The sequence below is a fragment of the Triturus cristatus genome, chromosome 12 (genome assembly GCF_964204655.1).
Source record: "Triturus cristatus chromosome 12, aTriCri1.1, whole genome shotgun sequence".
Lineage (NCBI taxonomy): Eukaryota > Metazoa > Chordata > Amphibia > Caudata > Salamandridae > Triturus > Triturus cristatus.
In genome coordinates this window covers 222137333-222165100 of record NC_140595.1, presented here as the reverse complement: position 1 = coordinate 222165100, position 27768 = coordinate 222137333, and the positions used below count along the sequence as shown (strand labels likewise).

General features: G+C 49.2%; 1 protein-coding gene across 5 annotated transcripts in view; it reads left to right on the top strand.

Moving 5' to 3' along the window:
* MLKL (mixed lineage kinase domain like pseudokinase) overlaps window positions 1-27768 on the top strand; it is a 642399-nt gene that overhangs the window by 447652 nt on the left and 166979 nt on the right. For all 5 annotated transcript variants that reach the window (XM_085639671.1, XM_085639670.1, XM_085639672.1 and 2 more), the window contains one exon: window positions 27263-27347. In XM_085639671.1, the coding sequence (XP_085495797.1) occupies window positions 27263-27347 (85 nt within the window). The remainder of the gene's footprint in view (window positions 1-27262; window positions 27348-27768) is intronic.

Here is a 27768-nt window from a genome sequence, read left to right as displayed (position 1 = left end):
TTTCGGTCCAAGGAGGACCTGGCTTGGCAGTTTGGGCTAGACTGTTCCCATGAAGCACAGAGTCAAGACTGATTTGCATATGGCTGGGTCTGAACTGGGGTGGCAAAGTGAGCTAAAGAACGATGATAGATTCAACCCAGATCTATGACAGGGGGTGTATGTCTGAGAAGCTTCAGCACTCCGTCCATCATCTCCTTGTGTTTGCTTTGTTTGCCCTAAGTTGGCAGGGTATGCCCAGACGTGGGTCCCTTGCTCACTTTGCCACTGGATTTAAGCTAGCCTGGCTGATGAAGGGTGTTCCCCCGAAACTGGTCCCAGGATGCTTGTTTCCTGTCCACGGAAGACCTGGCTTGGCAGTTCGGGCTGGACTGGTACCATGAGGTACAGGGTCAATACTGATTTGCATATGGCTGGGTCTGAACTGGGGTGGCGAAGTGAGCTAAAGAACGATGATGTTCGAGGCATGTGGGCTGCTGAATTCATATCTGTGCATAGATCGCCGCCTAGTGTTGGGTCCGGATGTTTGCACGTTGTTGTCCTGGAAGAGTCTTCGAAGTATCCTGGGATAGGTGACTCCTCCCCTGGACTACAGTGCGCATGGGCATCCTCTCCATCCTCAGATTGTTTTTTTCCGCCATTGGGTTCGGATGTGCTATCTTGACTCAAGTTAGGAAAATCTTTTTTCAGGCCAAAAGGCCTTTAGTTCGCGTCGGTACTGTTCTCGATCGGTATCGATAGTATCTTGTTAGTTTACTAACTTCCAGAACAAACTTTCGCATCTTACCCGACCGTCGATTCGACATCAACGATGGAATCGAGGACACCATTCAAGAGGTGTCCGGTATGCAATGCGAAATATCCCCACGTCGACGTCCATCCGGTGTGCAACAAATGCCTTTCACCGGATCACGACGAATCTACATGCATGGCCTGTGCCAGATTTCGATCCAAGAAGACTCTACGGAATCGATGAGCGGCGAGACTCGAGGCGCAGCAAGCGGCACCGGCCCCGGCCGACATCTTCAACGCCGAGACCGAAGATGTCGAAGAAGTGGAGAACCTACCCTCCAGTCCCGTTTCCGAACATGACTCCGGATCGGAAGACGTCGACGAAACACTCTTTCGCAGAGATGAAGACGACACCGAGGTAGGAGACTACAATGAGGCCTTAGGGGCCGAAGAGAGTAGCTCCGGTGACGAGCAAGGCCTACCCGTTCAGACTGAAGTAAGCCCAGTGCAACAGTCTATGGCTCCGGTCGAGGGATCGCCTTCGGGCCTTACCCAAGACCTATCCCGCAGTTCTTCTGGCCCGGCCTCGGACATTCAGCGGCAGCCATTAATGCCCAAAACGGCTGGTTTCCCTTCTTCAAAACCGAAAGCTGTATTGGTTCAATTGAAACCGAAAGTGGCGCTGGTCGGATCGAGGCCCTCCACACCTTCGACGCCAGCAAAACACATCGGCACCGAGCGCACCAAACGAGACTTCGGTGCCGAACTCGAAGCGGCCGACGTCGGAGTCGACATAAGGAAGAAGGCCTTCGGTACCACCAAACCTGCTCGGCTCCCGGCACCGACGCAATCGACTCCGACCCCAAAGGTCAAACAGCCTGCTGCGTCTCACACCGCTTCCACGGCGACACCAAAGCCACACTCATCGAAGAAGTCGACGGCCATTCCCGCCCCTCGACTCGATGACCCACCGGCGCCGAAAAAACTCCACGACCGCCTCAACAGACCCGGTCGGTGCAAAAGACTCGAGGGCGCTCCAGACGCGACCCATTGCTGCGCAAAGCACCAAAAAGAAAATAGTCCTCCAGGACACGTCGGGCTCCGAACCAATTAAAGCTCCAGCAGCCTCTTCGACACCAGCCAACATTACTTTTGGCCTGCCACCATCCACGGCCCCGAAACTGTTCCAAATCAGGACACGGGTGACCCATACCACGATCACGCCTGCCGAACGCTCTGCGGAGACGTCTCCATCGCATCTAATCGACGCCGACACCGGCAGGATGGTTATCCACAAACGGAAAATAACTTCGGAGCCGGCTTTGGACTCCTTCAGGATTCCACTTAAAAGAAAGCTGCCTGTGGCTTCAGAACCAGTTCTTTACGAACCTTTCCACTCACCCTACCAGGATCCACAATCCTTCTCTCCCACACACTCCGACACGGATGCGTTGGTGGACTACATGGGTGACCAAGTCCCCTACCCCGGAGACATGGACCCTGACGGCCAACAGGACCCTGATCAAACTTGGGATGACCCTGTGGACCCAGGTGCACCTATGGATGCACAAGACCCGCAACTCTATGGAGCAAAAACATCTCCCACAGAGGACACGGCAGCGTTCAACGCTCTAATTGAACGTGCTGCGGCCAATCATGGGGTGCAACTTCACTCGGACACCGTCGAGGACGACTTTTTTATGGATACTTTTGCATCCTCAGAAAGGAATATAAAAACTCTACCCATGTTGAAGGGTGTCCTCAAACCAGCAAAGAACATCTTCAAGGAACCCACCAGGGCAAGAGTGATAAACCCCAGGATCGACAAGAAATACAGATCAGCGCCTGGGGACCCTACTTACATCAGAGGCCAATTACCTCTGGATTCCATTGTCGTTGCGAATGCTCGCAAGAGGGCACACTCACAAACAACAGGTGACGCTCCTCCCCCGGACAAAGAGTCCAAGGTGTTAGAGACCTCTGGCAAACGGGTTGCCGCCCAGGCAGCCAACATATGGCGCATTGCCAATACTCAAGCACTCCTCGCTCGCTACGATAGAGCGCACTACGACACATTAGAGCAACTAATCCAACATCTCCCTGACCAATACAGAGAAGGTGCAGAGATCCTCATCAGGGAGGGACAGCTCCTCACAAACGCATCCATCAAGTGTGCGCTGGATGCCGCAGACACAGCTGCCAGGGCCATAAACACTAGCGTCATGCTGCGACGACATGCCTGGTTACGAATCTCCGGATTCAAACCTGAGGTGCAAAACAACATACTCAACCAGCCTGTCAACCCCGACTATTTATTCGGCCCGGAGGTTGACACCACCCTAGAGAAAATAAAGAAGGACACGGACACTGCAAAGTCCATGGGGGCTCTCCAGACTCAGTCCTTTCGGAGCGGCTCCTTTCGTCGCCCCGGAAATAGAGGAGCAGGTAGAGGACAGGGGTCACAGCAAACATACAACAAGGGCAATACACAAACCACCTACGATAAAAACACCCGGGGTGGATATCGTGGCTCCAGTACAAAGGGCAGAGGACGCGGCTACGGCAACACCAGGTCCTCCCCCAAGAACAAGCAGTGACGCCCTCTCCCTTCCTCCTGACCACATAACACCTGTCGGGGGAAGGCTACAAAGGTTCCTGTCCACGTGGACCTCCATCACCACGGACAGGTGGGTCAAAGATATTGTCAAATACGGTTACTGTCTAGAACTAACCTCCACTCCACCCACAATACCTCCAAAAAACCGTCCTATGTCCTCAGAGCACTTAACGCTCTTACAGCAGGAGGTGCAAAGTATGCTTCTAAAAGGCGCAATAGAGGTCGTACCCGTCCACGAGCAAGGTACGGGGGTGTACTCCCTGTACTTTTTAATACCGAAAAAGGACGGGTCACTCAGACCTATATTAGACCTGAGACCCCTAAACAGATACATTCTTTCCGAGCATTTTCACATGCTCACTCTACAGCAAGTCCTCCCGCTGCTCAAGCAGGGAGACTTTCTAGCCACACTGGACCTCAAGGATGCGTATTTCCACATACCCATTCACCCCTCACACAAAAAATACCTCAGGTTCACTGTTCAAGGGCAGCACTACCAATTCAAAGTCCTTCCCTTCGGCGTGACAACGGCACCAAGGGTGTTTACAAAGTGCCTAGCTACTGTGGCGGCACATCTACGGAGGCAGCACATACACGTCTACCCTTACCTGGACGACTGGCTCGTTCAAGCGAAGTCAGCCCAGCAATGTGCCAGCCACATGTCCCGCACCATTCACCTCCTTCACAGTCTGGGGTTCTCACTGAATTACCCAAAATCCCATCTACAGCCCGCACACGTACAACAGTACCTAGGTGCGACTATAGACACTCTGGCGGCCACAGCTCAGCCAAATTTGGTGAGAATCAACAGCATGCAAATGCTGATTTCCAAGTTCAAACCACAACACTCCCTTCCCGCGCGAGTGTTCATGCAGTTGATAGGCATGATGGCCACCTGCATCTTCATAGTCCCCCACGCGAGACTACATATGCGCCCGCTTCAGGAGTGCTTAGCACGTCAGTGGAATCAGGCTCAAGGACAGTTGAAAGACCTAGTGTTGGTGAGCGGTCGGGCATACAACTCTCTGCATTGGTGGAATCCACAAAACCTTTGCAAGGGCCGACCGTTCCAAGAGCCTGTCCCACAGATAATACTGACGGCGGACGCGTCTCTCCAGGGATGGGGAGCTCATGTACTCCATTACACAGTGCAGGGACTATGGACACAACAACAAAAGAAGATGCACATCAACCTTCTAGAGCTGATGGCAATCTTCCTCGCTATGAAAGCATTCAAAGTACACTTGTGCAACAAAGTCGTGTTGATCCGGACGGACAACATGACTGCCATGTACTACATACAGAAGCAGGGAGGAACACACTCTCCACAGTTGTCTCATCTGGCTCAGAGCATGTGGAAGTGGGCCATTCAAAGGAACATGTTCCTCATGGCAGAACACCTCCCCGGCAAAGACAACCAGATGGCGGATCTGCTCAGCAGACACAGCCACCAGATGCACGAGTGGGAGTTACACCCATCAGTACTCCAACCGTACTTCCAGCAGTGGGGTCATCCAGAGATAGACCTATTCGCGACAAGCGAAAACGCAAAATGCCAAAGCTTTGCCGCCAGGTTCCCACATCCGCAGTCGCAGGGCAATGCGATATGGATGAACTGGTCCGGCAGATTTGCGTACGCTTTTCCCCCAGCACCACTGATACCACTGGTGGCACGCAAACTGCGTCAACACTCACTGACGCTCGTCCTGGTTGCTCCAACGTGGGCACGCCAGCCGTGGGACACCACCTTTCTCGAACTTTCCGTGGTGCCCCATCAAAAGCTGTGGGTCAAACCCGAGCATTTGACGCAGAACCATGGAGAGATTCAGCACCCAGATCCACAACAGCTGAACCTGGCAATCTGGCTCCTGAAGTCCTAGAGTTTGGCTACCTAAACCTGCCACCTGACTGTATGGACATCATTAAGGAGGCCAGGAGACCCACTACCAGAGCTTGCTATGCAGCAAAATGGAAGAGGTTCGTCATTTATTGCAATAATAATGACATTAACCCGCTAGACGCATCCATCCAAAACATTATTTGTTACCTATTACACCTATACCGATGCAATCTGGCGTACACCTCTATACGTGTCCATTTGACCGCAATATCAGCCTATCTGCAGACCAGGCAGCACCTCTCTCTATTCAGAGTGCCTGCCATCAAAGCATTCTTGGAAGGACTCAAACGAGTCATTCCACCAAGCCACCCACTGGCTCCGATGTGGAACCTCAACTTGGTCCTCACACGCCTGATGGGTCCACCCTTTGAACCTCTACACTCATGCGAGATTCAATTCCTTACCTGGAAAGTAGCTTTCCTAGTAGCGATCACTTCTTTGAGAAGAGTTGGTGAACTCCAGGCACTAACCGTTCAAGAGCCATTTATACAGGTTCACGCCAACAGGGTCGTACTACGTACCAACCCCAAATTCATGCCAAAGGTGGTATCGCAGTTCCACATGAATCAAACCATTGAACTGCCCGTTTTCTTCCAAAACCCACAAACTGTCGCAGAAAGGGCACTCCATACACTAGATGTCAAAAGGGCCCTCATGTATTATATCGACAGGACCAAACCCTTTAGGAAAACACAACAACTTTTCGTTGCCTTTGCCCCACACCACAAAGGTAACGCTATCTCCAAAGCAGGAATAGCCAGATGGATCGTTAAATGTATTCAAATTTGCTATCAAAAGGCTAAACGCACTTTAACGATTCCCCCACGAGCCCACTCAACACGTAAGTTAGGGGCCTCAATGGCTTTCCTAGGAAACATTCCTTTGGATGACATATGTAGAGCAGCCACCTGGTCCACTACACATACATTTACCAAACACTATTGTGTAGATGTGCAATCAAAACAGCAGGCAGCTGAAGGACAGGCTGTTCTCAAAACTCTTTTTCAGACCGCTGCAGCTGGCACTGGTAGCCGCCGCTAATAAGAGGGCACTGCTATATATTCTATGCACAGATATGAATTCAGCAGCCCACATGCCTCGAACTGAATATGCTACTTACCAGTATGCATCTGTTCTTGGCATGTAGGGCTGCTGACATTCATATCGCCCTCCCTCCTCCCCGGCGCCTGTAGCAGCTGCAGCTCTCAGAATTACTGTAAGCATGGTCATCACTTTCTATATCTACTCCATCACTGCCACAATGGCGAAAAACAATCTGAGGATGGAGAGGATGCCCATGCGCACTGTAGTCCAGGGGAGGAGTCACCTATCCCAGGATACTTCGAAGACTCTTCCAGGACAACAACGTGCAAACATCCGGACCCAACACTAGGCGGCGATCTATGCACAGATATGAATGTCAGCAGCCCTACATGCCAAGAACAGATGCATACTGGTAAGTAGCATATTCAATATTCAACCCAGATCTGTGACTGGGGGTGAGTGTCTGAAAAGTTTCAGCACTCGATCCATGTACTCATGCACAGTTCAACACCAATATACCATACACGCATGGCATGTGCAGGCGGACTAAACTAACTATTATTCTGATTACAGATAGCATTGTCATAATATATACTCTGGGAAAATTCTCTACAAGCTATTACTGAACATAATATGCTGAACAAGTGGGCATGTAAAGATACAGCATGCTTACATAACTGGCTGAATACACACTGAGTACGCTTAGACAATAGTTTATAGTGAAAGCATTCCTGTTGCTTAGATTCAGCAGAAATGCAGCACGCAGAGCTAAATAAAAATAGTCCTTTTTATTTGAACGCGCACACACAACTTATGTACAGAAACTGGTGTGCAGATCTGCCCACGCAAAAAGCACAGAAGGCATCCAAGGAGACTGATTATGTGTCTCAATGCAAAGCAGCTGAAGGTACCCGCAAGGTGAACCTTGAGCACTAGAAATGTACAGGAACAGTACATTCAAGAGAGACAGGCTCCTGTACCCTGTTAAAGAGTCAACAGTGAATGATAATTATGGGGAACAAATAAAAATATATTGAACAACACTTTCTAAGACTACAAATTAGCTAAAATTCTTGTCTGTGTCCAGAAAACCGACAATTCCAATTTCAACAGCATTGGGCCTTCCTCATTTCCAGCAGAGAGGCCATGTATGGAATGGGCAAGTAGCCTTGACCACAACCTTTTGGTGGGGGTTGTCAGTAGCTGGCATCGTGGCTGAAGTGAAATGTTGGTACTGGCAGCTGATATAAGAAACTGATACTGATGCTGAGAACTTCAGACCCCTAAGGCCCCTAATTCCACATTTTTCAGCAAGACCAGATGCCCTCTGTGAAGCCACGCAGTGATCATGGTATGGTGCGTAAGTTCACAGGGCACACAACAGATGTTTCCAGAACCTATATGCCGTCACTAGCTTTCCTTAACTCCTCCTTGATTTATTATAGAGTGCAGTTTGAATTTACCCAGAAACTGCTTAAGTGCAAGCAGCTTTAAGTAAGTTTACCTAATAGGACATTCCAAGACAAGTACATTCTCCTCGCTCTGGTGCCAGTGCCAGGTTCTCCCACAAACACTGCCAGTAATTATGCTCATTTAAGTGTTGTTTTAAAGCCTTCTTTACACAATAGTAGTTTGAGAACTCTTCCCTGGGGCAGACAACTAGCAGCTTACTACGAGTCACGCTGCGTACCATTTATTTTATCTTTATTCTGCTTCTTGGAGCTTCCCAATATCCAATTTATTTCCTGGGCCTCACTGACATTTTTAGGTCTCGCGACCTGCGTTCCTTTTGTCCGGGGTTCAGAAATGGACCCTGGAATCGCACACGCTCGCTTTTTAAGTCTGCTGTTCTGTGATTGGGCTTTGAGTGCGTGTATTTTGTTAACAGAGCACGCAATAGGCCAAAGGCAGGCGCATTGCTCCGCCCACGGCCTATTGGTGTCTGTTATGCGCACCAAAGCCCTTATGTTTTCAATTATCGTGCCCAGACACGGGCGCGATAATTGAAAACTTATGCCTTGCGGGCGTTTTTTTTTTTTTACATTTCACTGCTGCTTGTTTTCTTAGCATGTGCTGCTTCGTATTATGGTACCTGCAGCTCTCTGCATTTGCAATTGGAAACTAAAATTACGTAATAAAAGGCGAACGCACAGAGTCGCTCTGAGTGAAGGTTTCGAACTGGACACAGGACTCTGGCCATGTTTTTATTTTGTAGCGGAGAAAGCCCAGCTGCCTGTCTTCACTTAAAGTTTTGTATACTGCGGGGCAGCCCTGGTCTGCAGAGAATGTTCCAGAGCTATTAGTCCCATTATGGCATCACACCCCACCCCTACCACAACAGAGTATGCATGCATAAATAGATACACAACACAACTTTTGTTTGGGAAAATATTGCTGCAGGTTTATTCCATACAAAAGTATGCAATATGGTGGGTTATCTTACAGGCGATCCAAGGGCAGGCAGCTGTACCAACCTATGCTGCCCTGCCCGCCTGATGAGCCAAGGACTGTGGAGAAATCAATCAGCACTACCCTTATGGGGGTGATCCCCTTACTGGATCACGGGTGATCCCCTTACTGGATCATGTGACACATTGGTCCCTTATTACTCACGCCCCTTTCAGGGCGGAGCGTAGCAAGGCAAACCCCCGGTTGTTCAGGCCCACAACCGCACGAAGGACTAACGGGGCGCCGACGTAGTTGTTCCAGGACCCTCCACACGAGGTTCCTGTGATTTGGCTCTGGCACTCCTATTGTGCTCTTGCATAGGTAACCTCTATTGTGCTCTTGCATAGGTAACCTTTCTGTACCCATATGCTTCCAGATCGCCCTGTAACTCCGCCTGCAACGACAAAGAAAATATTACAACATCCTATGTACTTCGCCTGCCAACCCCACGCCGGGTAAGCGGTAGGGTGGGAGACGGCGTGTCCGGCGCAAAGAGGACACCATGATGGCCGGGGGAGGCATAAATACCTCCGCCTCCTCTACGTGCCGGAAGTGATGCGTCTGATAAGGGGACTCCTCCTGGAGTCCCCCATTATTAGTGGGGGTGGGGAAATGCCCAAATGAGACTAAGGGGTCCGCCCGTTTAGGGTGGCCACCTGCGGGGGCCGCGGGCAGCCGCATAGTCCCATTATGGCATCACACCCCACCCTTACCACAACAGAGTATGCATGCATAAATAAATACACAACACAACTTTTGTTTGGGAAAATATTGTTTCAGGTTTATTCCATACAAAAGTATGCAATATGGTGGGTTATCTTACGGGCGATCCAAGGGCAGGCAGCTGTACCAACCTATGCTGCCCTGCCCGCCTGATGAGCCAAGCACTGTGGAGAAACCAATCAGCGCTACCCTTATGGGGGGTGATCCCCTTACTGGATCACGGGTGATCCCCTTACTGGATCACGTGACACATTGGTCCCTTATTACTCACGCCCCTTTCAGGGCGGAGCGTAGCAAGGCAAACCCCCGGTTGTTCAGGCCCACAACCGCACGAAGGACTAACGGGGCGCTGACGTAGTTGTTCCAGGACCCTCCACACGAGTTTCCTGTGATTTGGCTCTGGCACTCCTATTGTGCTCTTGCATAGGTAACCTTTCTGTACCCATATGCTTCCAGATCGCCCTGTAACTCCACCTGCAACGACAAAGAAAACATTACAACATCCTATGTACTTCGCCTGCCAACCCCACGCCGGGTAAGCGGTAGGGTGGGAGACGGCGTGTCCGGCGCAAAGAGGACACCAAGATGGCCGGGGGAGGCATAAATACCTCCCCCTCCTCTACATGCCGGAAGTGACGCGTCTGATAAGGGGACTCCTCCTAGAGTCCCCCATTATTAGTGGGGGTGGGGAAATGCCCAAATGGGACTAAGGGGGGCCGCCTGTTTAGGGTGGCCCACTGCGGGGGCCGCGGGCAGCCGCATAGTCACATTATGGCATCACACCCCACCCTTACCACAACAGAGTATGCATGCATAAATAAATACACAACACAACTTTTGTTTTGGAAAATATTGTTGCAGGTTTATTCCATACAAAAGTATGCAATATGGTGGGTTATCTTACGGGCGATCCAAGGGCAGGCAGCTGTACCAACCTATGCTGCCCTGCACGCCTGATGAGCCAAGCACTGTGGAGAAACCAATCAGCGCTATCCTTATGGGGGGTGATCCCCTTACTGGATCACAGGTGATCCCCTTACTGGATCACGTGACACATTGGTCCCTTATTACTCACGCCCCTTTCAGGGCGGAGCGTAGCAAGGCAAACCCCCGGTTGTTCAGGCCCACAACCGCACGAAGGACTAACGAACGAACGGGCTGGTAGCTGATACGGTTACTTACGCCTGCAAAACGCTCAGCTCAGCCCGCTAGACAATTGTTTCCATTGGAAAGCGTTGCAAAACAGACCTCCAAGCAATTAAGGCGGTACCTCGGAGTAGGGTTCTAATCCCCCGATGCCCTTTGGATAGGGTACCACATCTGTCTGTAAGCCGCTCAGTGCTACTGATGCCTGGCGCTTCCTGACCCACACCCAGCACTCCCTGATACAATCCGCTCATGGCTGGGACTCAACGGTGCGGCGAAAGACCGAGACCTACTAGCCTGACCTTAGCTCTTCACCAGGCTCCCAAACCAGAGCCTTCCACAAACCTAGTGGCCTAAAACATTCTCCCTGTGGGGCGGCTGCGAATGGACTGCAAACAACTCCTATGCATTCTCTATCAACAATGTAAATAGCGTTTCTGCTTGGTTATGGTATGCACCTAAGCCTGGCTGAACCCGCCTCTCTAGTCAGGAGAAGAAAGTACACAATTAAGCTGACACCTGCCCACTTCATAGGTGGTTAGGCAGAGATACCAGCTTATCCTAGAGGCAAATGTAATGTGCCAACCGCACTCCCACAGTGACACTATGCACCCTACAGAAGAGACTCCATACCAGGTTATTTTAATTACCCATTGTATCGTCCATCCAAGAGAAACTTACTTCCATCTGCCCCTGTTACCCTGTTCTATCAACCTCATCATGACATTACAGGGATTACCTAACTCATTGGGGCAATCGGACCACCATCCTACAGCTCAGTTAACACCACCCTGTAGTTGCTGCTAGGAACTGTAAATAGCATAACACCGTATGCATCCACTCAATCAGCAGTGTATCCTACTAACACTTGTAGCAGGGAGCATATCATAAGTACCTCATGCCCAACTGAGGCATCACACATCTCATATAACGCACGGACACACAGACCCTTCTTCGATTAGAATTACCACCTCGTGTGCCTAGCAGCGCCCGGACGCATCACGCAGACCAGCCAGTAGAAATGCCGGTGATGACCGGGGTAAAGCCCAAAACAAACAAGTGTCACTGACACTAAGTCAGTCACTAATACAGTAGCTAGCCAATGTGCCGGTTGAAAAAGACAAGATTTCCCTCCTCCGGTCTGAAGCCCTGCACACGTTGATTTCATTGGTCAGTTTCCAATAGTCTCTGAGCTCTCGGTCGGCCGTTCTGGTCGTCAACCACATCCACTCACCCCATGTATAGCATCCTGCAGCGCAGGACAAGCCTCACGGCCAGACATAAAAACAGCATCAAAACACCCCGCGCTGCTGCTCCAAACCAGTCCAGTCACACCTCAGAAATCATCCCAGACTCTGGCCAGGGTGAGCTGAGAGCCAAGGTATGCTGCCCCCTGGACATCTCAGATAAGACCCTTAAATTGTCTAGCGGCGCTAGAACGCCAGCAGCTAAACAGCAGGGGCCGCACTACAAGACTGCCTCCTCTAAAGCCTGAGGCATCAGTGCCTGCAGCTTGGTCACATATGTGACTGGTGGCCCTTGGCTGTATAATCCCCCCAGAGTGTGGAAAGACCCATAATTTGCCTTCCCAAACAGAGAACCAAACAATGCCAGGCTTGTGTAACAAACAGGCGAGTGTTATAGATGTTCATTTCTTGAAATCAGGCTATGACAACTCCTGGCTGCCCCCACGCCGGGTTAAGATGCGTGGTAACCCATTCAACAGACTGTCCACTCTACGTCGTCACTAGACATTGCCGCCCTCTCTTTGCCAATAAGCCGATTCAAGAGTCATAAATGATTTCCTTGTCACTGTTGGCATGATCATTCTCGCTACTGAGGCTCATGGATAAGAATTCCGGGGAAAAGCAAGTGTGCCACTCTTTTCTGCTCTCCCGTTGCATCTCACTCAGTCATGCATGCCTCAAGCACACAGAGACAGGGTTTTTTTTGGGGGGGGGTGGAAAGATACAGCTCCCTGCCACAGACCATCACATAGGCGGCGAGCATGTCAGGAACCAGGGCATCATACCTGTCCTGTACCAGCGACAAGCTAACCAAAATATATACCAAGCGCAAGGCCGCAGGTGCGCACAGCTCACCGCTAGGAACATTGCCCCTTCAAGGCACACAAGCAGGCCCACCCAGCGAGAGCATAGCCAACATCACCAATGACCTCAGAAATGGAGCGGCGCCCTTATACAAGTGCAAGCATGATACCAAAAGCGGGGCCCAAGGTGCGCCTTTTAAATCATTACCGGACAAACCCATTAAATAGGAACACCGGAGAGTACTTATATGTTGCAGGGCAGCAATGTCCTCTAGTCCTCTTACCCTTAGGTGACGCCCCATGAAAAAACACAGCCACAGGACGCGCAGAGCCCGAAACACGTCTGTCCCAGGCTCCAGCAAGCACGCTTCGATGTCTATTCTCAATTATACTGTGCTTTCAATCCCCTTTTCAGGTAGGCACACTCTCAGCCCTTGCACTGTTATCCCGGGATACAACTCGTGTCTTGAGCTCTATCCTCACCTCAGGGGGGCCATCCTCACCAAGACTGACTGCATGTCCTGCCATACCCAGGCAGTGCTGGTCAAGACGCTGAGGGACTGTCGTTCATTAGACTTGCAGCCAGACGCAGGGATATGATAGGGCTTTGTGTTCACCTGTGGGGCAGCAGCAACAGGACCGCAAACCACTCCTGGAATTTTTCTAACAATATTGTATATGGAGTTTCTGGTTGGCCAGGGTATGCACCCAAGCCAGGCAGAACCCCCCACTCCAGTCAGTGGAGCCAGAGAGGATAATCTGCTGCGACTGAACACTGCAACACAGCCTGTGCTGCAACGAACCAAAACATGCCTCAACAGGGCCCAATGGCCAGCCTGACCTAAAGCAAAGGAACCTGCTTGGCTTTTAACAATGCCATCACCAGGGTAAAAGGCACCAGTGTAGCACCAGTGTGCAGCTGGTGCACTTGGGCCACTGCCGACAATCCTAGGGCCAAGCACCGCGTTGGATCGCCATAAATGCAATCACTTGCCGGTTGGGCGAAATTATAGCGAACGAACACATCCGTTGAAGGCTAACAAATATGCACATCGCCGTTGAAAAGTACTAGGCGCGGCGTTGAGAAACCGATCAAAAAGGGTTACATTGGTGGCCCCCCTGGGCAAGATTACTAGCAATGAACACATCTGTGCAGTTCTAAGGTTTGCTAGCAGACTGCGCAACAGACGCGAGACCCTGACGATTCCCACTACTCGGTGATCGCCCCCCCGAGCACCACAAAAGCCGTGCCCGGTCGCGAGCCCTCCACTTGCCGCTTCCTCGTGAATTTATTTATTTATTTATTTATTTTGCATATTTATATAGCGCGGACTCGACCCGAAGGTATGGAGCGCTTTACATAGCACGGTATTTACATTACACATTCAGGCACGGGGAGGCCAAGTAATTTGCCCAGCATCTCAGGATGTGGACGCGACCTCGAGGCTCGAACCCTGGTTTTCCTGCAAGATTTCCCGTACAGCCATGACGACCCTTCCCACCCCCACGGATGGAGCCGCTTGATGATGGCTTACCCCGCCACGGCCCCTGATCGACTGGGCCGCTCCGGCTGGGGACCCCATGCACCGCGTGGGCAGAGGGCCCCCAAAATGGTTGGGACGTTCTACTCTGCACCAACCTGCTGGTTGTCCGATGCTAGCAAAGCCACTAGGTGCCAGAAGGAAGCGGGCCAGCGGTCTTCCCGACCCCAGATCCCCCCCCATACCAGCTGCCGCACTCCGCTCATATTCTGGCCGGGGGAGGAGGGCCCATTCAGAGTTTAAGATTATGCGGAGGGACCTGGAGGTTGGGCACCCCAGGTAATGGTGAGGCAGTTGCAACCGGGCCCACGCAGCCTCTAATACCTGCTGCCGTACACCACAAGCGTTGGAACAACGGTGTTTAAACGCATAGACTTTACCGTCATAATGGAAGACCTTAACCCCTAGCCACCGTGACATATGAGGATTACACCCCGCCCGTTGGCACCGCCTGCCCAGTCATGTTGGGACCATGTGAGGCCCGGCCCGCTGACGGGTGAGGCCTCCCCCACATGAAGAACATGCCATTGCCTGCAATTTTAAACTCTACACCCCAACATTGAAACAGCGTGTTTTTTTTTTTTTGCACATCTTTATATAGCGTGGACTCGACCCGAAGGTATTGGAGCGCTATACATGAGTACCGTATTTACATTACATATTCATGCACGGGGATATTAGGTGATTTGCCCAGAATCACAGGACGGGACCTCGAGGCTCGAACTCTGGTGTCCTGCCCCAAAGTCAGCAGCTGCACAAGAGCACCATATTTACATTACATATTCAGGCACGGGGAGATTAAGTGATTTGCCCAGGATCACAGGACCCGACCCCGAGGCTCGAAACCTGGTTTCCTGCACCAGAGTCGGCGGCTGCACATGAGCACCGTATTTATATTACATATTCAGGCACTGGGAGATAAGTGATTTGCCCAGGATCACAGGACACGACCTCGGGGCCCGAACCCTGGTTTCCTGCACCAAAGACGGCGGTTGTCCATAACCAGTATTCCCCAGCAACCGGGTGGTACGTTGCCACCCGAGGTCCCAGTACTGCTGCGATGGGGCCGATGCCTCTTTCTCTTTGTGCGGCAAGCCAGCCGACAACACAATGGTGTCAAGTCCCCCCTCCCCTGCGCCCCCGAGGATCGCGTGATCGCGCACCGTGCCGCCGCTCTGCTTGATGTGGCAGTAGACTCCCCCTTGCACTCTGACAATGGTGCACCGGCACTCGTGGAGGGTGGGGGGGCACGGTCAAGCATGCCGGCACCGCCATGACCCCCCAGCCCGGGCCGGTCATGCGGCAGACTCGCACTACCCCGCTGGTCTCGTGAACCCCTTGCAATACGCAGCAGCGCTGTAGGGCATAATGGTGTGTAAAACTTCCCCTCAGAGGCACACTTGCAATGCGGGTAGCTGTGGGGGGATGGTGGGGGTGGCAAACTCGTTGCCTCACACCCAGGCCCGACTCGCTGCCAGGACGACCCGGCTAGATTAGCACCACCGACACCCTGCTTGCCCGCGTAGTTCCAATAAATCATTGAGCTGCGCAGGCCATGATTTGCTTAATGAAAACAGGATCCAGGAAGGGGGGGGGGGGGGCAGGGGGCTGCAGGATGTGCGCGGTATGCCAACCCGGCGTTCACCATTTGCAATCTGGAATGCGTGGTGATGTGCAAGCATGGCACGGCCTCGTTCTATGGAACGCACCAATGCCGAACCTGTCAACAAGATCGCCAGGGATCGACTGCCTCGCCTGGAGCCCACCGCCAATCTTTGCTGCCCTGCGACCTGGAAACCTTGGGGGGGAATGAGCCTCACCCTCCACGACAGTTATGGCGCAGAGGTAGGAAGCCCCCATGCGGGCAAACCGAGGCTAAGTGCACCCACCCGAGGCTAAGTGCACCCACCACTCCCCGGGGACGTCATGCCGTGCCGACCAGCATGGGGGGGCATAGGTAGAAGGCCCGCCCAGTCCGGCACAAGCCAGACTTGGGAAGAAAGTGAGGCTGGGGCGAGTTTGCCTCACACTGGAGGTGCCTGACAGAGCCGACCCCTGCATCACCCAACTGAGCCAGCAGCTCAGCAAGGGCAGGCTAGCCGCGGCTGGTCCACCTCACTCATAGCCCTGAGCGATCCCACGCTGCACCCCGCCACCGAAAGCACAGGATCCACTAAGACAAATTACCACTGCGTGGCCTGTCAGTGGGATCGGAGGGGTGAGGAGGTGGGCGACTCACCTCACATAGCCGATCTCTTGCTTGACGACGAGTCCCGACAAACGACGACGAGACGGCGTGTCCGGCGCAAAGAGGACACCAAGATGGCCGGGGGAGGCATAAATACCTCCCCCCTCCTCTACGTGCCGGAAGTGACGTGTCTGATAAGGGGACTCCTCCTAGAGTCCCCCATTATTAGTGGGGGTGGGGAAATGCCCAAATGGGACTAAGGGGGCCGCGGGCAGCCGCAGTAACACGAGAGCTCTTCTCTCCACCTGCCCCCTCGGAAGTTACTATGAGCGATGTAGCGGTTGACAGACGTCACTTCGTCTTATTACTGACAGATCTGTATCGCAATAGGTTACTCTGCATCTGCCTGGGTTATCAGCACAGTGCTTCACATACTTTACGAGACCCGAGGCGCTTCTTTGTGATAGGGTAAGGTTTGTGCATGCTTACATTACTGAGGTTGGTAGAACTGCAGATACAACAGTGCAGGAAAACGGATGGCTATTTGTGGTGTCTCATTTACAACTGGGGGCTAACACGAGCATTTTTAATATTGAGTGTGCTTTATTGCCTTGTAAACTCAAGCGGAGTACTTTTTAATGATTTAAGGGTTCGTAGCCTTTTTGATTTTTTTATGATTACACATTCCTGAGCAACAGATAATGGCCCGGCCTACAAAGGGATGAAGCGTGCTTATGAGATGGCTTGCGGCATCGCACACAATACACACATACTCACACACACACACATACAAATGCACACATGCGCACACACACCCACCCAAGCATGAACACACACACACACTCACGCACACACACACACGTGCATGCACATACTCATGCACACACCTACACAGACACACTCGCACACACACGCCCACACACACATACTCACACACACACACATACAAATTCACACATGCGCACACACACCCACCCAAGCATGAACACACACACACACACTCACGCACACACACACACGTGCATGCACATACTCATACACACACCTACACAGACACACTCGCACACACACACACACGCCCACACACACATGCACACACACACACACACAAATGCACAGACACACGCAAGTGAATGCACATGCATGCACACACATAAATGCGGACGTGGACTGCAGAGGAGACTTGTTTATGTGGCGTGAAATCTCTCCTTGTGGAGCGACTCTTGGGACCCCATAGCAGGGGACCTGGATGAAACGGGACACATTTCTGCATCTTAAATGTAGAGTTTTATTAACCCCCCCTCCGATTTATACAATCTAAGTAACAGAACACGAGACAGAGGGGGTACGGGTGCTGGCAACTCCGGGGAAGAAGGGGTGGGGAGGTTTAACAGGTGGCGGAAGGGGTGGGGGGTAGACCAAACTAGTGTCTTGGTTGGTTTAATGCACTGGGATCCACCCATCTATCCACAGACTGGAAGCTGCTGGCACATTCCCAATACGTGGGTTATGTCAAAGGGGGAGGTGAAAGTGCTTTTCTCCCATTTGTCTGCCGTCCACTCAATGACATATGAGGAACAAGCATTTGCAATGCAATAGGTCGCACATGTGTGAGTTTAAGCTATTGGCATTGTAATAACAATGCATTTTATTTATGTTTTAAAAGTCAACAAGTAAGTAAAAGGCATTGTCATTTACAATGCCAATAGCTCAAACTCTAGAAAATGCGAGACCTATTGCATTGAAAATGCTTGTTAAAAATAATTTCAACTCACGTGCTCATCGAACATCTCTACAAAGTACACACAGACAGTTCCATAAAAATAGCTGCTGTTTTTCAAAACTCTTCAGGCAGTACGGAGATAACAATCAAGCAACAAAACAGGCGCTAATTTTAACAGGCCTCACAGCACGTGTATTCCTACTAACTGACTACACTGGGCCCAGCTGCATAGGTTTTTTATTTTTATTTATCTCACCTGGTGGTCCACTCTCAAAGTTGGAGGCCATGGGGCTCCCTCCGAACTGTAGGGAAGCTTCAAACTAGGCAATGCTGACTTCTGTGTACAGACACATGCACCTACGGTCGCCTTGAGTCTGCTGGCTGAAATGACGTCCTGCATTAACTGCAGCGCGGGAAGCAGACACCTCGAGACTGTGCAGTCTTCAAAAGCCTGATGACAAACTGCGCAGACTCGATTTTTCGGCTTCCCGTCAGCCTGCAGGCTCCGCTCCCACCCTTTCCCAACTCGTCCTGTGATGAGTTGGGAAAGGGTGTCGTGGCCAACCTCTCCACTACTTCACTGACGTGAAGCCCCTTGCGCTACAAGGCTTCAGCCTGAAGGTCCCGGGGCTAACTTTACACCAACGTCATTAGGGGGTGGAGACTGCTGGTCCTCAACACTATGTTTTGCCGAGCTGATGACCTCACAGGCCTCAGGGCTGTGAGAACGGCAGCTCGGCAAATACTCTTGACTTTGGGCCCACCAGGGACAGAATGTTTATAAAAAGCGTCACTGACATCACAGCGATAAGCAGCACAGTGAGTGGCAGTGTGCAACTGCTCCCCAGCAAGATAGTTTAAAAGTGTTAGCAGTTTTTTTAAAAATACATTTTAATATTGCTTGTATTTTGACCCTGAAAGTAAAGGGGGCGGAGCCTCTACGCCCTCGAACAGAAACCGCCCGTACTTTGCAAGATTGCTTTCTATAATAAATAATGAGCATCCCGATAGAGTAGCAGAGAAGGCACTTCAGCTGACACTGAGGCTCCCTGCATGCTGAGACTTCACCAGGCAGCAGTCTGACATCTCTGTGAGGGGATGTCCAGTTCATGACCAAAATGGGCTCTTACATTCTCTCCTGCCAGGTAATAGGGTTGGATCATCCCTTGGGGGGATTCTTGGCTTCACACTTATACACACTCTAGGCACACTTAGAGTAGTGGTTGGCCTAGTAGGAGTACGCCACATTACTGCCTTGTTTATATGCCTACATATGTACACTGTATTAGCACCGTGGTAGAACTGTCTATTTACGCTCTTGATGCTTGTAATAACTTTCATCTGCTTCTGTCTACTGATTATCGCAGCACATGTATTCCATACAAGAATAACGTTGGTTCAATAAATATATTGGTAGGAAAGTAGGATCTGCTTCTTATGGTTACCCCCCCTTTTTGCTTGCTGTGATGCTGTTTTTGACTAGTCTGACTGGGATCCTGCTAATTAGGACCCCAGTCTATCTGCTTTCTCCCTAAATTGTTGTGTTCAGTACTTAGGTACATCCCAGATTGGATACTGGGGTCTCCTTGTAAGTCCCAAGTATATAATTCCCATGTACCCAGGGCATAGGTACCCCAGATGTTTTGTAGGCTGCAGCATGTATTATGCCACCCATGAGAGACCATTCAAAATGAAACTACAGGCCTGCCATTGCAGCCTTTGTAAGTTGGTGCATGCACCACTTACTAAAGATATAGGTTATAAGTGCAGTGACCCTTAGATATAGTAAAACTATAAGTCACCCCTATAGCAGGCCTTTACAATCCTGAAGGCAGAGCGCTTGGTTCAAAGTGAGACAGTGCCCCTGCATGAGCAGGACATCCCTGCAGCCTAGGGAGTTCATTCTCCCGGGTTGTCAGTGAAGCAGCGATATACTATATAGAAAGGCACCACGTAATCGCGCGATGACCATCTCGAAAACGGCAGCAACGAATCCTATCATGTCTGGTATTAAACATGTTGGAATCATACCCTCACACCGATTACGGTGTGGGGGTATGATTCCAAGCACTGGAAAAGCCCTCAGTTAAGCTCTCGGTGTTCCCAGTACTAGTCTTCTAGTCCCGCCGACCAGAATCACATTTCTGTCCTCCTGCTGCTGAGCCAAGCTCGAGCACGGGAAGGTAGAACAATAGGCATCCTGTCACATGGAGTGTGACCACCTCCCAGACAGGATTTAGTGTATTAGGGCTGGGTGGGTGCGCTTGCCAGCGCCTGAAAGTCTGCATGAGGGGCACATTTGGTGTCCCTGTGCATAGTCCAGTTCAAACCAGTCCTGGGAGCCGTTGGCTCCTGCTCTGGTGCGAAACTGGACAATGGACATGGAAGTAACCTCCCCCTGTCCAGACCCTCCCCTAGAAGGGCCTCCTGAATCTTCCCAACCCTCTCCTTAGGATACTTAAGGGCTTACCTGGGTGTAGGTCCCGAGATTCGTTGTGGGATAAGATTCAGAACTGGAACCACTGCACTTCTACCATCTGGGCCCTCTGGACTTTGTTTGGGCCTGACTTCATCTCCCTTCCAGTCTGCTTCATCAATTGTGCCTGTGCATCATACAGGAACCTCCCAAGGCCTGTGAAGCATCCAGGACTACCGAAGTAATCTCCCTTGGAGTGAAAGAGTCGCTCCCCTGCATTCGCAGGCACCTCAACTAAGTCGACCTGTCTGCAGATACTTAGCTTCTCCAGACTCCGTTGGCTCTGCATCACAGGTGGTGGTTTTCCACAGCTCCCGAAGCCTGCTTTACCCTCTCACCAGGTTTGAAGCCATTAGTCCTCGTGGGGGGTTGCAATAACCAAACCCCTGTGTACCGCGTCCTCCTTTGCAGTTGCAAAGGCTTGTTGACATCTTTGCAAGAAGATCTTTGGGCTCCAAGTAGCTCCAACCTCAAGCACCTTTAGTGACAAGAATCTTTAACCACACAGCGTCGTGTGTATCGTGGCCTGCATCTTTTGGTGAGCTGCTTGATGTCTTCTTGCGACTCCTGTGCCTCTGGCCTGAGGGTCCATTTGAGGGTCACCTTTGTTTTCCTTGGGCTCCCCTGATTGCTCAGGCCTGCTCTGACTCACCTGCTTGTGGTGAGTCTCCAGGACCTTGCTGGTCCCAACCGTGCACCTTCTTGACTTCCTGCATGGGTTGCATTTGCCAAGGCTTCTTGGTGCTCCTGCCGGACACCAACCCCTCAGCACTCAACATCCTTAGTCGCACAGCTCGCATCCGGGTCCTGATCATCCTCAGCGTCGTCTGGTCCTCTCAGATGCAGAGTCAAGGCCACCATCATCTTTCCTGAAGCACCTGACATCGGAGGGCATGTGCCTTCCGCACCGCCTGGTCACTCCCGAGTGACATTTTCTTTGCCCCCTCTGCTTTCAGGTACTCCTCTTCGAGAATCCACGTTTGGATTCCTCCGGACACTTCTTCCTCTTTCAGCAGCGGTACTTTCCTGAAGTCCTCCGTTTGGTTCGACTGCGGTTTCCTACGTCACTTCACAAATTATGCGCCAGGCTTCCCTGGGATAGGTAACTTGGATACCACGGTATCCACAGGTGGTGTGGCTCTCCAACCTTCTGTCTTCCACGGGGTTTCTTCAAGGTCCCCTGGGACGGATCCCTAATCTTTAAAAATCAACCGTGACTTACACATAGACTTATACGGAGCACGTGGTCGTGTGCACACAGTGTACACACTCTCCGTGGGGACTCTGTCTACTTACCCTGGGTGGTTCTCTGGGTTCCCATCAATTCTACGTCCTCTTGACATTGTCTTGACTCGAGTCGTGGTTCTTATACCACTTTCTTAGAATATAGTTTGGTCCCCTCCCTCCCCCCCCCCAAGAGAAAGTGGTTCTCTTTCATTTAATCTATACTACAAGATTGCATTCTGGTAAAACAAGCTGCTTTACACTCCTTCAAGACTAAGCCTGAAGGTTGCTCTCCACGGCTACCACTTATAGAGCTTTCTAAGGTTGTCTAAGACCTCATAAATCACCATAAGGGTTGTCTGGACTGGTGCAAGGTGCCCACTCACATTAGTGGACATCATACACCAGGCTAGCTTCTCACAATATTGAAAACGTCCTACTGTGTATTCTGTATACTTCTCTGAGCACGAGTAAACACAAGGGACTGAGCGAAAGTTCTGATCTGTTTCAACGATCCCCGAGGGGTCAAGGTTGTCATGTTCAGTGGTTGGCAGAAACGATTCGCTCCCTGGTAAGGTTAGGTGGGCTTATGATGACACTGTGAGTTAGCTATTCTCTAGGCCATCATCCTGTGGTGGTGCCCGGAATCAGTCTAGGCACCTCACCCAAAGTTTATGTTATCCAACAAACATGCAGGTCCTACAGATTAGTGGGAACTACACAGCACTAATATAGTTATGAAAGAAATGACCAATAGGTTATGATTGCTATGTGTACTAGCTTGCATAGACCCCTCCATGATGTAATTGGTCAATTTCCTTGAAACAAAAATATAATCGTAGTACTGCAACCCCTTCCTGTATACTAGATATATTGGGGTTAGAGGGTCCTGCCCACTCTAAAACATTGCAGAAATTATGTGCCAAAAGGTGGTTATACAGAATGTTACACTTTGGGTGCTAAGTATGTGTCTCACAACTTTGTATTGAAACCCCCTGCCAGCACCAGGATAAGGTCTTCACCTGAAGCCAGCTCTTCAACGAAGTTAAAAAGAGTATAAAAAATTTAATTATTCCTTACTAAAAAATCATCAATATTGAAATTAGTTAAAACAAAACTAAAATTCAGATCCAATAAAGTCTATTAGTTGTAGATTCTTTACCTTCGAATTTCCCCCATCACATCAGTCTGGATCTGGAGATTTTTCAGCAGCAATTCCCCTGATTGTCGTTAGGTGGTGTAAATCGGCTCGGCGTCCGTTGTTGGCGACGTGGGCACCAGAATGACGTTGCGGGCCCTATGTAGATGCCGTCCATGCATGCTGACATCATTTCTTTCTTTTTCTGTGCCACTCTAAACCGCAAATCCCAAGAGAGCTACCACTTAGCCATTTTTTGGCTAGTCTTTTTCAACTTTTTGTCAACATTTTTCCTGAGTCTTTGACTCCTGGTGTGTCGATGATGTTCCTACGTCGAACTGGCTTCAAGCCCTGTGGCTCCAATCACCGGGCGTTGTACATGACTGATCTGCACTTTGTGTGCCTCTGGTGTCTGGAGCACGACTACGACCCAAAGTTGTGCTCTGAGTGCCAGGCTATAAATCCAAAGGCTTTGGGGGAGCGGTCCCGAAAGTTATGGAAGACTAGACACTCGGCTCCATGTCACTCTCATTCTAGTTCAAGGGGTTTTTACATAAGAAGTAACTCCGAAGTTAGGCCGATATACTCTGCATTCATGTGATATACTCTGCATTCATGTCTCAATCCTAGTTTGCCTATCTGCAGACCTGTAGTCATTCATCACAGCTTTTCTTTTCCCATTTTTTGGCCAATCTATTCTACTAGTCCTGGTGGGAAGGCTTTAGTTGGCTTTGTTTGCTTGCCCCGTTCTCTGCACCAGAAGCCGCGTTTACAGACCTCCGATCATAAAGGACTGAAGTATTATTAACAGACTGTGACTGTCCCAATTCTTGTCACATAGCCTCTGAGTGAGTAAAACGGAGGTCACTTTTATCGCTCCTTCTGCCCTGATGTTGAACATATTTGCCTTTGTTTTCAGAGGTTGTGCCTTCATCTGCCCTTTACTCAAGAGTCTTACAGACACACAACCAAACTGTGCAAATTCCCTCAACAAATACGAAAAGTGTGTCACTCTTGTTCCCTTTACTTTGAATGCTCTGTCCTCATTTACTCAACAAGAGAGAAACATTAAGGGACTAACGCATTGTAGGAAATGTCTGTCGCATTTTCATGGCCCATCCCTTCCCATACTCTACACAAGTATGTACAATTTGTGTTCTATTTTTTTTGTTTTTGTTTTAGCAGGGCCAAAAATCCTGAAGTCCTTTTGCAAGTGTGCAGGGGACAGGGGCAATATAAATTAATGTATGTGATATATTATATAAATTTATTATTTAACAAATTCCTAATGGCTAGGGTGGTGGACCTCAAATCTGCGGAACTGAGTTCAAGTCTCAGCAACGACTCTCAACATCCTTTGATTCTGGCAAATCACTTAATCTCCCAGTGCCTAACAAAAATGAATGTGTCCTTATGTAACGCAAGTGGTGCTCATGAAAAGCGCTCAGATACCTTCGGATCAAGTTTGCGCTATATAAAACTACGAGAAAAAAAAACAGACCGCTATAGCTGAGCGTTTTAAAAACATCACCTTGATTTCAACAACATCTGATTGGTCAGTAGCCTAAGATAGCGCCAACTGTAAAGGAAAATTCAAGTCTCTCAGTGCAATGTAAACTCCACAAAACGTTCCTGCATCCACGCAAAATAAAAAGGAGAGCAAGCAGAGAAGACAGTAATATGTTCGCACAACATACCATCTTACCAGGAGTGTGTTTCCAGGTGCAAAACAAAGGTTAACCTGAAGATAGATTTAACTGTTGGCTATGAAGGTCTTCTTCATTGAGCGCATGCATCAGTGTGGGGGAAAAACACTAGTTGGCTAGAACCTTGTCTTCCTATTGATGCGTTTTAGGGGTGTGTGTGAGTGTTTTATTCACAGACCACTTCACAAATGGTGCCTGGCCCTGAATCAAATTTCAGACATGGGTGTTTGGGATTGTTCGCTTCGACACCAAGCATTGGCATAACCAATAGGTCTCGCCTTTGGGACCGTATAAGTGTTTAGCCATGCAACAGTTGGTGTTGCTGCACCAAGGATATTGTGCTGCATAACTAAATACTTATAAGGCCCCAAGGCGAGACCTATTGGCTATGCCAATGCTTGTTTGCTCTTTCTAGGTGTGCTGCATTCTACATCACAGTTAGAAAGAGCAAATCACCATTATTATTGATTGTTTATGAGCAGGAAGGTGTCACTTCCTGCACATAAATGATCACCCCTGCAACGAGGGCACCCTTGCAACATGGTGACACAGTGCCTGTGCTGGTGCTAGGCAGCTTTTTTAGTGCTCGCGCTAGGGGAAACACAGGGGTGCGCCGTATTCTTGCGAATAAGACGCATCCCTGTGTTTTAAAATGTTGTAGTGCAGCATTGCCAAATTTGATGGAACACTGCGCTCTGGCATTTTTTTGTAAATATGTCCGTAAATATTTTCTGCACTAGCAGAACTTGGGAATAACCTTCCGATTGGTGTAATAAAATGGCACAACCATGCAAGGGAGTCCCTGCACCTTACACTCCTTATTTGGGACACTTTCCCAAGGTATTTAGCAGACCCTAGCCTTTTAATAACCGTTCCTCTTGCTTGCTTAAAACTTCTAACTCAGGTGTTTCTATAACGTTCATTTGATATAAATGATTTTAAGAAAGTCCTTAAGGCTCTTTTACAACACAAGTCTAAATAGCATTAAGCCACATTTTGTACAGCCCCATGAGAGAGAACATACATCACGTGCCATGTCCTTGCGCATTGTTTACCACAAGCTGGCGACGATTCTGCGGTACTAGTGCAAATAACTGCATACTGCAGATGAACAAACTGTACGAAAGCAGTGCATTATGTTGCCTTCTCTGCCACTCTTTCTTTTAACATTGTAATTGAATTAATTGGAAACATTTTAATGATTTTAAGTAATCATGCGATAAATGTTTTCATTCATCCTTTATTCATTTTCATTCATTCAGTAACTAAGTATGATAAGAGCTGTTGTATTTGATCTGCAATTACGTGCTATAAAGGAAGCATTGCCCGCTAGCACTGGTTGGTAGGTCCTGGAAGGCTCAAGGTACCCATCTAATGGGCTCCGCTATATGTGGAAATACCTCATCAAACCAATATTTGTTCTTAATATCAAATTGGGCTCTCTTGACACTGATATGAAATGCACTGTGTAGGAGCTGGTGCAGGCATATAAGCGGCAGAGTGCCCGGTAACAGCCTCAACCTCTTGAAACTCTACACATGGGTGAGCTATTTCAAAGGGACAAGCTGGACTCGCTGTGACAACTAAAATGAGTTCATCACCCATGAGAGGAATCGTTTGCACAGTTGCATGTTGTGTCAACGGATGTCTAAAATGTACCCTAATTTGTACAGTTTGAGCCAGCATTTTAACACAGATTCAGACTGGCTCAGAACTCAATTGATTGACTAACTGGGATCTCCTTTAAATTTTTAAGTTTAATAAACCTTCAGCAACACAAGAGATTCCTATATGACCCATGCTTCTCCTGTGACTTACTAGGAGATGATGCGTATTGGACAACTAAGAGCTCTTGTCAGGAATACATTTTATTTTAGTGGATTACTGGAATACATTCCCCCAAAGTATGCACAAACAAAAGAAACACACACTATTGTTTTAAAAGCCTGTATTTACAGTCTGGTACCCAGTATCAGCACAAACAAATTGAACAAGTATAATTGCAGATTTAAGCATTATAATGAATGAAATATAAAAAAAATGTAAATAGTAGCACAATTGACAGCATAATGTATGGCTATTCTTTACTAGTCCTAGCCAATGCTTCTGTCTATGTCTGCAAACTTGGCAGATTGTTTGTCAAAGATTCTCCTTCTGGAATGTGTGAAGCTTCTCTGCCCTGTAGAAGCTCTCAAACAGGCTTTATATAATATTTTTAACATTATTTTGAGAACAGTTAACCCACTGATGTAGAGTGTGGATAGAAGCGTGTGAATTCCTTTGCACATTCATCTAAAATTGCTGTACTTTTCTCTAAATATATCTCTTCATGAATATACAACATGTGATCTATATGTAAACATTGTTCTACTGTAAATGCATATAAAGAATAACTAACAGCAATTATGCAGCAAACAGTAATATGACCCTTAACTGACGAAGAGCACACAGGCAGATACACACTATTAGAAATAGGACAAGGCATACAGCAGTGTTTTCCCTGTTCCATTTAAGTCATTTGATTTATATCACTGTTTGTTTTCAATAAAGTTACCTGATCCACATTGTCTACTGCTCTTTACTTAGCCTTTTGTTGTGATTCTCTGTAGGTTGCACCAAACTGAAGTGAAGTCTTTTGTGCACGGCAGTATTAACAGCACCAAGTTCCTGGTAGATGCACGGTTTTGTGTCAAGGTAAGCCAATCATCAGAAGAGCAGAATTTTCAAAGTTTGAAAAATGTGCACACGATCTTATCAACTAAACCATCATTCATTTCTTACAGGCATGTATTAATTCAGTCAATATAGGCAACTATCCATCCCCTCCTTTTTAGCAGTTCATTCATATTCCCTGGGTGTATAAATCCACCAATATGTCAAAATAGGAAAAGTGACGGGTGAGCTAGAAGACTTGAGTTGAAGTAAAGACATGGTTACAGGTTGATGAGGCCGAAAAAGAAATATTGAATGGTAGAGAGCTGGTGTTGAGGGGTAGATAAGAGTAGTGATATAGAAGGGACAATACTTAGCGATTAATTATACAAAAAAGGTGATGTGCAACAAAATAGCGAATAACAAAAAGAGGAGACATAGAGAAAAGTGGGGTAGAAAAAGG